The sequence below is a fragment of the Aquila chrysaetos genome, chromosome 15 (genome assembly GCF_900496995.4).
Source record: "Aquila chrysaetos chrysaetos chromosome 15, bAquChr1.4, whole genome shotgun sequence".
NCBI classification, from domain to species: domain Eukaryota; kingdom Metazoa; phylum Chordata; class Aves; order Accipitriformes; family Accipitridae; genus Aquila; species Aquila chrysaetos.
Genome location: NC_044018.1, coordinates 17,365,141 through 17,380,185, shown reverse-complemented (window position 1 = coordinate 17,380,185; position 15,045 = coordinate 17,365,141). Strand labels below are relative to the sequence as shown.

Sequence of the window (15,045 nt, the reverse complement as noted above, 5' to 3'; positions counted from 1 at the left end):
CATTGAAGTGCAAAATTCTGTAAGAAGTTAAAAAGAAACAGCAAACCATTTTACTTGGATTCTTCCAAGATGCATACATTTAAATATTGATGTTAGTAACATTGTAACACGGAAGCAAAAACCCAACATGAAGATAGGCTGGGTGTAAGGTCATTGTGCAAAATACAGGAATCACACTTGTGACTGGAAGCTTGGCTGTCAAGGGCATGAACAAGAACCTATTAATCCGATAAGCCAAATATACTGGTTTGCTCCTCTGTTTGAGCTGGCATCCACTGTACCCCATACAACTGGAATGGCCTGTTACTGTTGCCACTACCTCTTTGCCTCCAACCAGCTTTGTGTCCCCTGGCACTTTCTATTTCACAGTATAGATTTGAAGTGTGACCTTTTGCATTTGAACTTCTATTTCTGCTCCTCTGAGGGGGAATTTTGCAACTCTTGCTTTTTCACAGGTATTTACACCCAGGCCTACTCCATCAGTGAATTTCCCAGGAAAATAAATGCTTTGGCACATGCTGTTTTTCCTTTGGGAGTCCCATTGGTGGTGAATGAAGTGACAACTGCTGCTTGAAACAAATTCCTGTGCATTTTGCTATGTAAAACTATGTCATCTTATGATTCTCCTCATTCACTTACATTACTCTCAGGCACTCCCAGTGAATGAAATTCCACAACTTCCCTATGTAACACTGATATTACTTTCTTAGAAAGTTTTTATTTTCAGAATATCAGGTTTTTTCTACCACAAATTAGAAGCTGATTACTTTGTGTTTCACTGATGGAGCTTCTTAAAATCTTTCTGTAACAGTATTTTACATATCAATAAATTATGTCCATTCAGCCTTCCTTCTTTTAAACTCAACAAATCCAACTCTTTCAATAATACATATCTTTAAGTCATGTTTCCAAACGTTTCTGCCATTCTCCTCCAGTTGCTTATTAAAGGTGCTCAGGTCTGGACACAGTACACCTTCAGCAGCAGGGCATACCTCCTCTGGATTGTATGATACTCCTATTAATACATCCCTCAGAGATTTCCTTTTCTTCCCTCTACCTTCAACAGTATCACCTACCTTGTCAGCTTAGGGCTGGTTTACTAGCCACGCTAAAACCCCATCGCCTTCTGCAGTATTTCAGTGGGTTATACTCCATTTTATATTTGTGCATTTGATTTTGCTTTCATAACTGCAATACTTCATACTTGCCTTTACTGAATGACATCATGTTACTTTACAGTCCTCTATGTATCAAGTAATTCTGTCCTTTGGGATAAGGCAGGTTCAGAAAAGAGTAAACTTTGAAATTCCACCAATAAGGTTGCTAATAAAAATACTGAATAAAAATGGACAAAACAGACCCCCATGTGACCCTACTTTGACATGAAATAATTGATAATCACTCCAAGTCTACTTTTTCAAGCAGTCTGCTTTCACTTCATTATGTGATTCGCTTAAGCTTCAACGATAAAAGTCTTACTGAAGTCAAACATATCACATCTGCTGTATCCATCTTCTGCAGGCCCGTTACTCAGCCAAAGGAGGAAATTCAAGCAATTTGATAAGGGTCTTTCCTGAAAACTCCATATTGACTTTCATACTTGAAGTTTAAACACCTGATGAATAATAAAAGCTTGATGAATAAAGTTCTTGCAGATATCAAAGTAAAGATGACTTGTAATTACCCAGGCCCTCCCTTTTTCCCCTAAATATGGTTCCAGGTAGTCCTCTCCTATATTCTAATAGCCAATATCTCCATGATACAGCTGCCTCTCCTTTTCTCCAAGAAAACTGATCATGGTCTTATAGATTGTTTTGACTGGAAAACAGCTTAGCTTCAACAGGAAGCAGAGCTAGGCCATACTGATGTGAGCCAGTCATTGAAAGAAAAACAAATACACTTACATTAGAATCATATAATGGTTTGGGTTGGAAGGGACCTCAAAGATCATCTAGTTCCAAACCCCCTGCCATGGGCAGGGACACCTTCCACTAGACCAGGTTGCTCAAAGCCCCATCCAACCTGGCCCTGAACACTTCCAGGGATGGGGCATCCACAACCTCTCTGGGCAACCTGTTCCAGTGCCTCACCACCCTCACAGTAAAGAATTTCTTCCTAATACCTAATCTAAATCTACCCTCTTTCAGTTTAAAACTCTTACTCCCTGTCCTATCACTACAGTCCCTGTTAAAGAGTCCCGCCTCATCTTTCCTGTAGGCCCCCTTTAAGTACTGGAATGCCACTATAAGGTGTCCCCGGAGCCTTCTCTTCTCCTGGCTGAACAACCCCAACTCTCTCAGCCTGTCTTCATAGGAGAGGTGCTCCAGCCCTCTGATCATCTTTGTGTCCCTCCTCTAGACTTGCTCCAACAGGTCCATGTCCTTCTTATGTTGGGGGCCCCAGAGCTAAATGCAGTACTCCAGGTGGGGTCTCATGAGAGCAGAGGGGCAGAATCACCTCTCTTGACCTCCTGGTTACGCTTCTTTTGATGCAGCCCAGAATGTGATTAGCTTCCTTGGCTGCGAGTGCATATTGCTGGCTCATATTCAGTTTTTCATCCAGTAATACCCCCAAGTCCTTCTCCAAGTCCTCATACTAAGACTGACAGATCAATCTTACAAGCTTAGTGTAAGATAAGATACCTCCTAGATACCTGTGTGATGGCATAACTCTTGCTGAATCTTGGCTCAAAGTCTGTTGGCTCTGCTTTAAGCAGAGAAGAGCTTGACAACTATCTACAGTGGAGACTCTCCTCAAGGGTTGCCGGAGTTGTGATGAAGTGTGCCACTATGACTGAGCAGGTTCCACCGTAGACATGTCATGTATCATTATTCTGTTTAGCAGCCTTTTCAGATAGCTTTGTTCAGCTATTAACATGATCCTGATTTGACCCTGTGAAGACAAAAACACCCCCTTCTTAACATCAAGGTCATGGAAGAATGGCCTAGGTATGGGAGGCTACAAGAAAATTACATTCCCTAGTTAAAACAGAATCAATTGGGAAGAGGGGAAGCTATAGGACTTCATGGATGCTTTATCCAAAAAAGTGGAAGTGGCAGAGAGAGTCCTGAGTGTGGATTTCACCTGCTCTCCTGAACAATGTTACAACCTGAAAAGAAACGTGATCATGAATGGTACTGTTGTAAACACCACCAAGGTTCTGTCTTGCAGTCCTAGTCCTGATCATTACCTGGTTTGTCCCCGTTGGTCTTCCACACTGCAAACAATTTAATTAAACCTAGAGAACTTTCGAGAATACTGAATGAACACGTGTGGCTGGTGCACCAAGACAACTTTGCCAAGTGAATGCGGAGAAAACTATGGGATGGCTGAGCTTCTTTAGCTCCAACAGAAAGTCCAAAGACTAGACCTTCAGCCAAGAGAGAGAACAGACAGAAGGCTTTGTAGGTAACTCTCACAGAGCTCTTTATGCTCTTGATAAGGATCTCTCCAGTAGCACAGGAACATCAGTACTCTAACACTGACAGACATCCAGTATTCACATTGAAATAGGAAGGCTGAGTGGACTAGGATAGGTAAAGAATTTTTCATCTGATCAGAGACCAGAAAGAGATGTTGAGATTTGTTACTGACAGAGCAAAAAATCCTGACAATGTGATATAAGAAATCCCACAAATGTGCATACTGCATTTCTGATCATAGACCTGGAAACATATCAGACAGGGATTAAGGTTAAGGACACTTTAGGAACAGAAAGCTCTGCTTCTTACATTAAAGACAAAAAAATATGTATTGAAATAAATCAGGATATATATATATGCACACAAAATCAGGACAGAGAAATTAGGATTCTGTTCCTCAAGTCATCCACCACATATTTAAAGCACTCAGAAGAGTAATGGGCAGATGAATACGGTGCTTAACATATCAAAACCAAGGACTTCTGGACTGTGAGGAGTAGACCTTGTACCACAAGGTACAATACATTACTTTGGTGTTGTCAGTTGTGACTTGAACATGCCTTCTCTGAATGTGAACAAGAAATGCCCAGTATGTGTTTCAGACATAAGTTTTTGAGATACTGATGAGCAGAATTTCCTCCTCTTGAGTCTGAGCATGCCTCTGAGAAATGATACGTTATGGTCTTGTAATGAAAATATATAGAAGGAGACGTCTTTTTGCATGAAGTGGCTGAGTTTCACTACCATAGTCAGGGATTTCTTAACTTCTATAAGTATGCCATGGGATTATGCAGTTCACAGCTAGACCTCAGAATAGGTGGTGATAGATAGAAAAAAAAACAACAAACAAAACAAAACACAAACACAAAAGCTTGAAGGTTGTTTTTCCAGGTATTACAGTAAGACTAGAAAGGAGCTTATCATAGTAGGAGAATGAGTGTCCAACTACTTTACCTAACTTTTCACAGCCTGAAATGAATTGTGAGGAGAAAAAACTCTGATAGGTTTCTTTCCTCCCTGGCTTTCCTTGAACTCCAGGGGCTATTTAAATACAGGTGATTTTTTTTTGTCTGCTGGCACTTGAATTAAAAAAAAAAATAAAAATTAAGAACCATAAAGTAGTTTATAGAACCTGAGCAAACTGGTCTTATAATATGTTTTTAGAAGCCAGTCATTCAGGCAAAGGAGTCCTGGTCCATCTCAGATGAGCTATCATCACTGTTGGGTCTTTGCTAAAAAAGAACTAGTCCAAGCAAAAGTAATTTGCATTTTTTTCTGAAAGTCCAAATATTTTCAAGGACAAGAATAAAATAACAGTCTCCTTCCTATACTGGAAAATAATGGAAGTGGGACTACTTTCCTGAATTTGAATTTTAAGCATAAATGGCTTCTCTTGCAAATCTAGGATTAATCACCACTGTACGTTCTGCTTGGAAGTAAAGCATGTGTACTGTAAATGTAGAAAAATGAGTTCTATGGGTCCCAGTATTGCAAAGAACCTGTCAGGTGCTTAAAGAAATTACTGTACAGAGAGGCCTGAAAGTTGATGTGAAGACTGTGGGACAAAGAAAAAAAAAATATAATTATTGAACACTGTAGCCATGGACTACAAAAATAAAGACTCCAGCTCATATTAGCATATAAAAAGATCTGATGAAACTGAGCTAGTCTGTCATCAGATGGAAGAGAGGCAGAAGGTAGCACAGATGGTGAAAACAGAGGAAATTATTCATGGTTCCTCATCACACCTTGAAAGGAGCTACTGAAAAGATGATGTTGAAAATTAAGACCAGAAGGCATTCAGGAACAACAAAACCTCTAAGCCCTCCTTTATATTCCAAAGGTGTAAATATGTCCTGAGGTTAAATAGGCTTATGGTTTGAGGATTTGTCTTTTATAGAAAATGAAAAAATCAACGTTTCTTTTTATCTTTCAGAGTAAAAATACCTGAACACCAAAGGTTGGCTGTTGAGTCTTTAAACAAATGTAGAACCTCATAAATCCTGGCATATTAGATCAACACCCATGAACATAAGTTTTCAAAGTTTGTCTTTCTTCAGATTACTTCAAAGCAAGAGCTAAAATGTCCTGTACATTACGTTATTTGCAGTGCCATTCAGACCTGCAGCACCAAGCATAACTTACAGAGGTCCATGATGAAAATTAACCCTTCCTGAGTGCAGCCCTAAAGTTATTCTAGAGTCTTGACAGACAACTTACAAAGCAGATGAGCTGACAACTATGCTTACCTTATGAGCAAGCATTGCCTGATTATTTGTCAGGAAGAGTTGTAAGGAAACCAAGAAGCAGATTTTTCCCCCACTAAATAAAGTCTGAAGGTTCTTTCCATTGGCAGATATAAACTAGTGCACTTTTTTTAGATGCGTCCATTACTACCCATAACAAAGACATCAGATAAAATGTATTTTAAAACCAGGTTTGTGTACTGTGGGTATGTATATCCTGTGAATTTTCCAGGACATGAGGAAGAGGATGGAGAGAGATGAAGAAGATTGATTGTAGAACCTAGACCCCACCTAGGCTGTAAAACCTGCCTAGGGTAAAAAAAAAAAAACAACAAACCCTGCCAAACAAAAATCCCCATCCAAGCAAAAAATACCACCACCACAGTAGAACAGCATTTTCTGCCATTGTTGAAGTGGGAAAAATTGCAGCGTACAGCAGTTCTGAGGTTATGATGAAGAAGTTGAAGAGAAGTTAAGTTACACTGTCAGCAACCAAAGCCCCAACTACCAGTCAGTTGGTGGGGCAGAACTGAAACAGTTCCAGGTATCTACACAATGTACTCATGCACTGAACATGGTGAGTGGGGGCAAGACAGGACATAAGCATGTCCAGTAAGAACAAGGGAAAGCAAATATATTTAGTCCCAAATGCCAAAGGCATTGCAAGTTAGAATCTTAACTTTTTGCCAAAAGGAGAGGATCACAAACAGGCTGCAAGGTTCACGGTCAAATAGGAAACATAAGAGGATGGAAAACAAAAATGCTGAGCGATGACAGAAAGCTAACTTAATAGCAATCTTCAGTTTAGATTTCAGGACTTCTCGTGGTTTAAATGAACATAAAGGGGGCCTCTGATATCAATAAAAGTCCAACTTGACTGGCAGATGAAAGCTCAGGACTCAATTCTTGACTCTCCTAGAAAGTATGTATAATTCTGTATTCTACCATTGCTGAGGTGGGAAATGATTCTTCTGGTGTCCAAAATGAGGCTACCAAAATTTTGCTGCCTCTCAAAAGTACTATGACAAATTCAGAAAGATTTGAAGGTGCCATGACATGTAAACAGATTCAAAAATATGTATTGCCTTTAGCCAAGCACAAACCTTCACATTACTTCAAAGAGGAGAAATATTAAACACCAAAAAAGTTGAATCTCTGCTGATTGCTTCCCTGTAGTTTAATTAGTGAGGAAAGGCAGTAAGGCATCACAGAATTTCCATTTTAGTTTTACTGTTCCCCACAGTCAGTATTTTATGCCTGTTTTTTTATTTCCAGGTTCCAGGGACACATAGAAACCATTCAAACCTTGTTCTTTTGTTTTCTATCATGAGAAATCCTGGACACAAATAAAATCTTATAATGGACCACTATTATTCCTCTCCTCCCCTTTCCTTTCATAAACAATAAACACACTGTACTCAAGTAACAACATATAGACACTCTGGTTTACTTACAAAGATAATTCTGCAGTCCAGGTTACTTCTATAAGCAGCAATGAGGATACATGATAACAGTACTCAGAAAGAAGACTTGAAACATGGAAGAACCATGTACACTGTGCTATGTAGCAGCAACACTAAGAATTCACATAACAAAAAGTATGCTCTGTTGCTAGAATCCAATCTTTAAAAGAAAATAAAATAAAAATATACACTAACTCTCAAATACAACCTTTTGTTACATAAAACCTCACACAGACTCTCACCTATTTTTTTTTCCTAGAAAAGACCATGTTCTTCTAAAATATTCCAAGGGTTTTTTTTTCCTTCCACTTCAGAAGAAGGTGACCCTAAAATATGATAAACTAAGAGAAGGAAATTGGCCAACAGCATTTCTTTTAGAAGTTTATCCAGTGCCACTATCATAACAAAACATGCTTTGGGGAAAAAACACCTTTTAATGCTTTTTAAGGCCCAAACATTTGGTGTTGTGAGTATCAGTCTTATTAAGGAACTACATCGCTTATGACTGAGAAAACATTGCTAAAAAACCTGTAGCTCTGAGTCTTTCTGGAAGATGAGGCATAAATTTCTAAAACAAAACTTAACTAAAATACTAAGTCCATCACAGGAGTCAGACCTGCAAATGAAAATACAAATGTTAGACTTGAAGTTCAGTAAAAGAAGAAAACCTCCTCTATCATTAGTCTTATGTTTTACCACAAAATAACTGAATCATTACAGTGCCAGAAGCTGTGCTAAGTTGCAATGAATACACACCTCTATTAGAGAATTCCATGTGAAGACTTTAACAAAGCAATCATAAGCAACCTAAGATCAATGAAATAAGCCAAGAAACATGCTACAGAAAAAAAAAAATATCAGTTTTTCATCAGGTTTAAATTGCATTTTGACTTCTATAACCTGCTGCCATTTGTTAAACAAAGGGCAGAACATACTGCATATTCAGCTTGCATGTTAGACGTCTTTAATGAAAAAGTTATCTGGATGTTAAACAGCTAAAATAATCTTTTTAACACTGTTTGATAGGTCTCCATGTGCCAATTAGTCTTCAGAAAATTCTAGTTCTCTTGGAAACATAAAGTATAAATAATATCAAACCATATTATTAAAATTTTTGAGCAACCACTTCCCTACTTTTTTTAGTCCTTTTTTTTGAAATTCAGAAACCTGTGAGAACATGTCAAACTCATGAAACTGTTCTGTATTCCCATGGAGAAAGATTCTAAGTAAAATTATCCCCACCCCACCCTTATACTGATGAAATGGTCTGTAATAAAGATAACTGAAATCTAGAAAATATAATGCACAAGGCTAACAGAAAACTGTATAAGGTTAGTACAGTCTTTCCAGTCTTCTCTGCTTAACTGGAATTTAAATTTTGCTCCAACTTCTCCCCACTACAGCTATTATTTGGCACAGAAAAGACCAAAAGCCTCACAGCAGGCTTTATCTCACACTAATTAGCACACTGTATTTCTCCCACGTGTCTGAAAATTCACTACTAGGTATTAACACTTCTATTTTACCATAACTGTGGCTTTCAGTTAAGAGACCTCAAATATTCAGGTATTATTTTATTTGGCAACTTCTTAGTAACGTATTTAGAAACTTAAATAAACCTGTCACAGATGATAAAGCTATCTAGCATCAAGGCTATGGGGTAAAACATGCTGGACTACGGATAACTAGGATGCTATTGGGATCCTCTGCCTGTGTGTCTCGTGGCTGTACAAAGAACTTCCCATATTCTTACCATGAGGTCCAGAAAGCTTCCCATGAGAGTTGCAAAGGTAAAAAACAGGCTCCAAGGATTCTGTGGACAGAACTGAACAGCTGAACCCCAGACCACAAGAGAAACCACCTATTTTCAGCCTACTGTATAAACCCGTGCTAAGTGTGTCCCAGGAAAGTTTCCCAAAGATTATATAAAGAAAAAATAAGAAAAGAAACAAAAAATTTAACAGTTTTTGAAAAGAAAACTTAAGAAAGCTAAGGACTAAAAACTTACTAACACGACATATATATTCTGCTGCATAGACAAAGTCATATAGAGTGATCAGATATCCCAAACCGACCAGGACAGGTACAAAATGGAAACCTTATTCCAGAATCTCCAAGAATTTTACTACACGATTATTTGTTGCAAGTTTTATAAGTGGGATGTAAGAATTTCCCTCTCCCCCTTCATCATAAACTGCAATCCTGGAAAAAGCTGGCAAATAGCCACAAGAGTCTCACATAAATCCTGGAATGTTACTTGCATCCAATTTTTCCTTTAAAAAATGATTTATTTCCACCCTACTATGCAAACACATCCAGGCATCAGAACACAAGGACAAGCCAAACTGTCCTTTTCAGTTTCAGTTAGGCAAAGAAGTCATGGTTTCAAGTTCCTGTAGTGTTCAGTCATCCAAAATTAGAGTGGATACATAAACTCTCATTACAAGAGTTCTGGAAAGTGGTGAGTACCAGAAATAAGTTTGCAGTTGTCTTACTGTTTTATACTCTTCATTCATTTCCATTCTCTATGGAACTCTTGGGTTCCATGATTCCCACAAGTCACAGAGCTAACATTTAATATTTCAACACTGGAAATTGTTTATGGTTTCTTAACTCCAAGAATTGTGCAACAAACTAAGCAAGCTCGTAACCATAGCAACTGTGGTAGAGAAAAACAAGTTTCAGCCATGAAACTGCAGTGTATTTCTAATTCTTGCAAATGGTATTCTTTCATATTCCACATGTAAAAAATTCATTAAACATGTACAGTAACTAACATATATATGTATTATGTACTAAAAGACACTTCTTACTACTGTGCTGTATTAAGTACTCCATTTCTCTCTTCTCTTTTCCTCTCTCCCTTTACCAGAGTACTACACTTTCTTCTGTTTGCTTATGAACACCTGCATAAAAAAATTAGAGATGCTTCAATAGAGAAGAAAAATGCACTCTGTCTAGTTATTTTTATGCAAGTAGATTCTAAGTGTCAGTTATATTAACTATCCTATTAACAAACAGCTTTTGTAGCATACTGTCCTTGGAACTGGCTATGAAGCATTCATATTTTGCTGATTCTAGGAAGTTTGCTAGGAAGACATTAAATAACAAGCCCATGAACACATCTTATTATATAAACTACAGCATGCATTACTATATAATGCAGTTAAAGCAGTTAAAGGAAGCAGGACTGAACCACTGTTGGAACTGAAATGATTTTAGGTACCCATATGCCAGGCGGGGCATGGATCTACATACCCAGAAAGAGTATTACATTAAGCACTGTACAATCTTACACAGACACTTTGCTTCTAACTATTGTTTCTTAGTGATGGTAAGCAGTTACACTGGTATTAATGAATACAAGATAGAAACACTGAAAAGTTCTGCACTCAACTACCTGTTTCATCTCAATTTTGCTATTTTATGAAGACTTGAGGGATAAAACTTTCAGGAAGAAAAAAAATCTCAAAGCCATATGAAAATTTAAAATTCATCCATTTGGATTATTTGAGGACTTTAACAGACAAAATGATTTGAAATAACTGGTTGCTGTCATCAATACTGTGAATATGTCTAAATGAAGGCGGCTATACTTCTTGTCCTCTCTTACAAAACAATGCTTATCTTTCTGTAAAAAGTTTTCATATCCCTAAAATTCTAGAAAGTGATGGGGTTTTTTGTTGTTGGTTTGTTTTTTTTTTGTTTGTTTTTTTTTTTTTTTTTTTAAATAGGAAGAACCTAAACCAAAAAACTGTTTCCAAAGATTCGGCAAAATATCGTGAAACTACACAGGATTTGGGGGCTTCTTATTTTGTTTTGGGAGGCTTTTTGGTTCAACTAATAATTTTTCTAAAGATATGTGCACACAAGTTCCCAGTATGTCTGTAACACTCCGATGAGTAAGTTTTTATTCAATCAAATAACACACCAATTTAACAGAATCCAGAAATGTACAGATCACATCTCCAGTCCTGTAAGTATGAGACGTCTATGGAATGAAAAAATAAAAGAGCCTAGATAAAGCCAGTTTTTCTCTGTTGATTCTGGCATAGAAAAGCATCCTCTCGATTTGGATAACAAAGGCCACGACCACATGGTCCCACTGGAGGCATCTGTTTGGAGATGCACTAGGACAGAAACAAAGCTGTGCAGAACTACCAGCACATGTTAACTGCCACAAAGAGGAGGATTATTGCTTTGGACTAGCAGGAGGTGGCCACATCTCTGCAGCTCGCAGCACTTCCTTTAGAAATGCCTGCTTTGGCAATTCCATTTAGCAAATGTATTTTTATACTTGATGCTTATTTAGTATTGTATTAATAACAATATTGTTTTAATGCATTCTTTTTAATTAAAGCCATGAAGTACTGTAACCAAAACAACATGGATGTAACATTTTTATCAAGTGAAGAAACAAAATACCGCAATAAAAAGAAATTTGGACACAAACCCAACATGCCAATTTATTTTTTATTCTCTTTGTACTACCAGAGTCTAGCTTGAACAATTCTTCCTCAAAAACATGCAGGTTTCACTGGACAGTACAAGTATTTGCTACAATGACATTCAGGTACATTATTTAGATGACAAAAATCTTCAAACACTGTACTTCAGAAATAAAGAAGCTGGCACACAGATCTGACGAGATTCTAAAAAGTATGCATTATTTTTAAAATGGCAAACACTGCTTATTTTTCTTTCCATAACCAAATGAAAAACACTGTACCAAGGAAAGATCATGCACAGCAACAGATACTCCGTAAGTTCAGACATCACATTCATACTTTATCCTTACAATATTTTACTGTAGCTCAGCTGGTTGCATCTATTTAGACCAGTGACTGTAAAATTGTGTACCTATAATAAATAATGGATCCACTAAATCAATGATAAGGTATTACCTTATAAATAACTGCCAATTCCAATGACACATCAAGACAATGTTCCTTACAAACTTTATCACCACTCTACCCAAAGTTCACAAAGTCAACAGCAATTACTGAACATACAGAGAGTAAAAGTGTACATAGAGCCAAACAGGTATCTTAACACTTCAAATTTCAACATATGCAATATATGTTGCACACATTAATCCACTAATTAACGCAAAGTTTGATAAGGGTGTCACAGGTTGTGATATTTAATCTTCTGGTATCTCTTACATCAAATGGCAAAGATGCACAGTCTTTACTTGCAAGTATGCAGACGTAACTGGAATGTTTAGAAGGGATAAGTAATACATATCCCAACAGAAAAATAAAATCACATCATAATTTTAATAATTAGACCATACTTACTTCTGTAACATCTGCCCCGACCAAACCTTTGCACAGTGTCTTAAAAAAGAACTGGTTTTCCATGATGACAAATACTGCTTTCATATGTGGGGAAGGTCTGAAGTAATTTGCTTCTTGTAAAAATTACTACTTCTCTCCAAGAAAATGACTGAAAATAATCTAGACCTTCTATTACAATACTGAAAGCTTAAACTACAGAGCTTCATGTAACGACACACTGAAAGAATTCCAAGCAAGCTACAATTCATGGGCACACTGTTTCAACCTGGCTGCTTTTTACAGGATACTCTCTCTTTCTTCTCCAAAACCAGCCCCTTCCGAGGCTGTAACAGTGTGGAGCTCCGAGGAATCTTTTGAAAGCCTGGTATAACTTGAACGCTGGCTCCGCTTGTGAGCGACGCTCTTCAGGTTCTCATTCTGAACAGCAGTTGAATTGGAACCTGAGCCAGGGTGCAGGATAATTTGAGGTGAATCTCTAATACCTTGTATTTCTTCAAAATTTTGATTAGCTCGGTTGTTTGGAGCACTGTTATTATTTAAGGTTACTGTACTAGGGGTTCTATTTAAATTATAGACTTTCTGGCAAGCTGGCCAGCTCTCTTCTGGGCTACTTGCTATCAAGCTGCTTTCAGAAGGGCTTTTCTTATCTTCTGAGCAAATAGACATGCGAACCACAGCTGGATCTTGAAGGCCACTAAGGCTGTGTGGAATTCCTCTCTTTCCACTGTGACTGTCATCTTCAAGCTCAATGAGATTTGCCTTTTCAAGCTGTGAATCATCTGCACCTTCATTATGGAGGGAATGATTTGGAGAACTTTCATTGGATCTTACACCAGAGTCAGACGAATCTTTTTTATCCAAAAGAGCATCTGTCAAATACTCCTTTGCTTTGATGAAGGTTCTAATAGGTTCAGATCCATGTTCTGGAGATTTGGGCTGCTTCTCTATTTTGCCATCTGTTTTCTTATCTTTACCTTCCTTAAGAAGAGGAGTGTTATCTGATTCCTCAGTTCCTGACTCATCTTCATCACTTGGAAGTTTCTGATACCGGAGAGTAACTCCCTTAAGCTTTAAATCTGCAGCCTGGAAAATACTTGTTCTTTCCGAAGACTTCTTTCCTGGGAGAAGCTTGGAACCAGACTGATCAGATTTTTCATCTTCTTCAGTAATAGGATCCAAAGGAGATGCATCATTAGTAGAAACACCTGAAGTACTGTAATCAACAACATCATTCCTCTTCAGCAAGAAGGACTTTCTTCCATCATCTTGTTTCTGTTCACCATCTTTTCCTTTTTCCTGTTCTGCACTGGAATGCAAGGAACCCCCTGATGTACTCTGCCCCATATAGAAAGCACTTGAGCTATGAGGGGAGGACCTACCACTTACTGTAGTAGAATTAGCACCTCCTTCTAACTGTGACATTTGAGCAATATACTCTCTATATGCATCTCTGTATTCCGCCTGCACCTTGTCAGTAAGCTTTGAGATTTCAATACTAGAATCTTGAGAGTTAAGACTTGAAAGACTTGGAGTTCTACGAGTTTGTGACTGGGGGGGAAAAAAAAAAAAAAAAAAGAAAAAGAGAGAGAACAGTTAAATGAACTATTTATTTTGACTTACACTAACCTTTTTAAATTAAATAACTCAAAGCATCAAGTATGTGCTTAAATGAATTTTTTTGTTGTGAATAGATTATGCAAGTGAAATTGTCAATGCTATAAATAAAATATGCTTACTATAATCATATATATGCAATCACACACATTCACTAAACTTACAAAGTATTCCTATTGTTGGTCCCCATAGCATAAGTTTTCCACAAACCAGGACACTTAATCATATAGATATAACCTCTTGGTCCATCCTTCTCTTTCTCACTCTCTATTTTTCTTTTCTCCCTTCCTTCCACCTTTTTCCTGCTCTTATACGCATCCTTCTTATCTTTCTTGTTTCTGTTCATCATCTTTCCTTTTCCTTATTCTGCACTGGAATGCAATGCAAACCAACGTGTTTCTTTCCTTCTCAGAAGATGCTCATAATCCCCCCAGCAAGCAACACACACAAGATCTGCAGGTTCCATTATTCCCTCTATATGACTAAACAAGTATTACTGACAACTTTTCATAAGATCAATAATGTTGTATATACACTAGAATACTGGGGAACAGCTGAACATGATTAACTACAGGAAAATCATGTTTAAGTAAATTCTATCTGCCATGACACCTAAGCAATTCAATGCCCAAAGCAAAATGCAAGAATCTCAGAAATAGTTATCACTTGATTATTTATGCATATTCACTACTATTTATCCATACTTAACAGCAGCTATGGTTCCTCACCACAAAGAGAAGTATTTAATTTTATTGTGTATTTCCAGGAGTACTACTCCTTTTCACAGAGAAGCAGCAATATTCTTTTTTAATCAATATTGACTTTAAAAATTCCAAAAGGCAAATTGTAATGTTTTCTTAAGGACAAACTACCTTTCTCATTCTTTTGATTTAACTTCAGATAACTATATGGGCATCAGCAGCACTATTTATATAAACTTGCATTTTAAAGAATGTTTTAAAAAAGATTTTCTTGTACTTCTTTCTGTGTTTCTGACACA

The 15,045-nt window shown here is 37.4% G+C and overlaps 1 protein-coding gene across 4 annotated transcripts in view; it reads right to left on the bottom strand.

Moving 5' to 3' along the window:
• Positions 1–11,590: 11,590 nt before the first annotated feature.
• The window catches only part of KIDINS220 (kinase D interacting substrate 220), an 81,376-nt gene continuing 77,921 nt past the window's right edge, over positions 11,591–15,045 (bottom strand). For all 4 annotated transcript variants that reach the window (XM_030037263.2, XM_030037264.2, XM_030037267.2 and 1 more), the window contains one exon: positions 11,591–13,979. In XM_030037263.2, the coding sequence (XP_029893123.1) occupies positions 12,708–13,979 (1,272 nt within the window). In that variant the 3' untranslated portion in view covers positions 11,591–12,707. The remainder of the gene's footprint in view (positions 13,980–15,045) is intronic.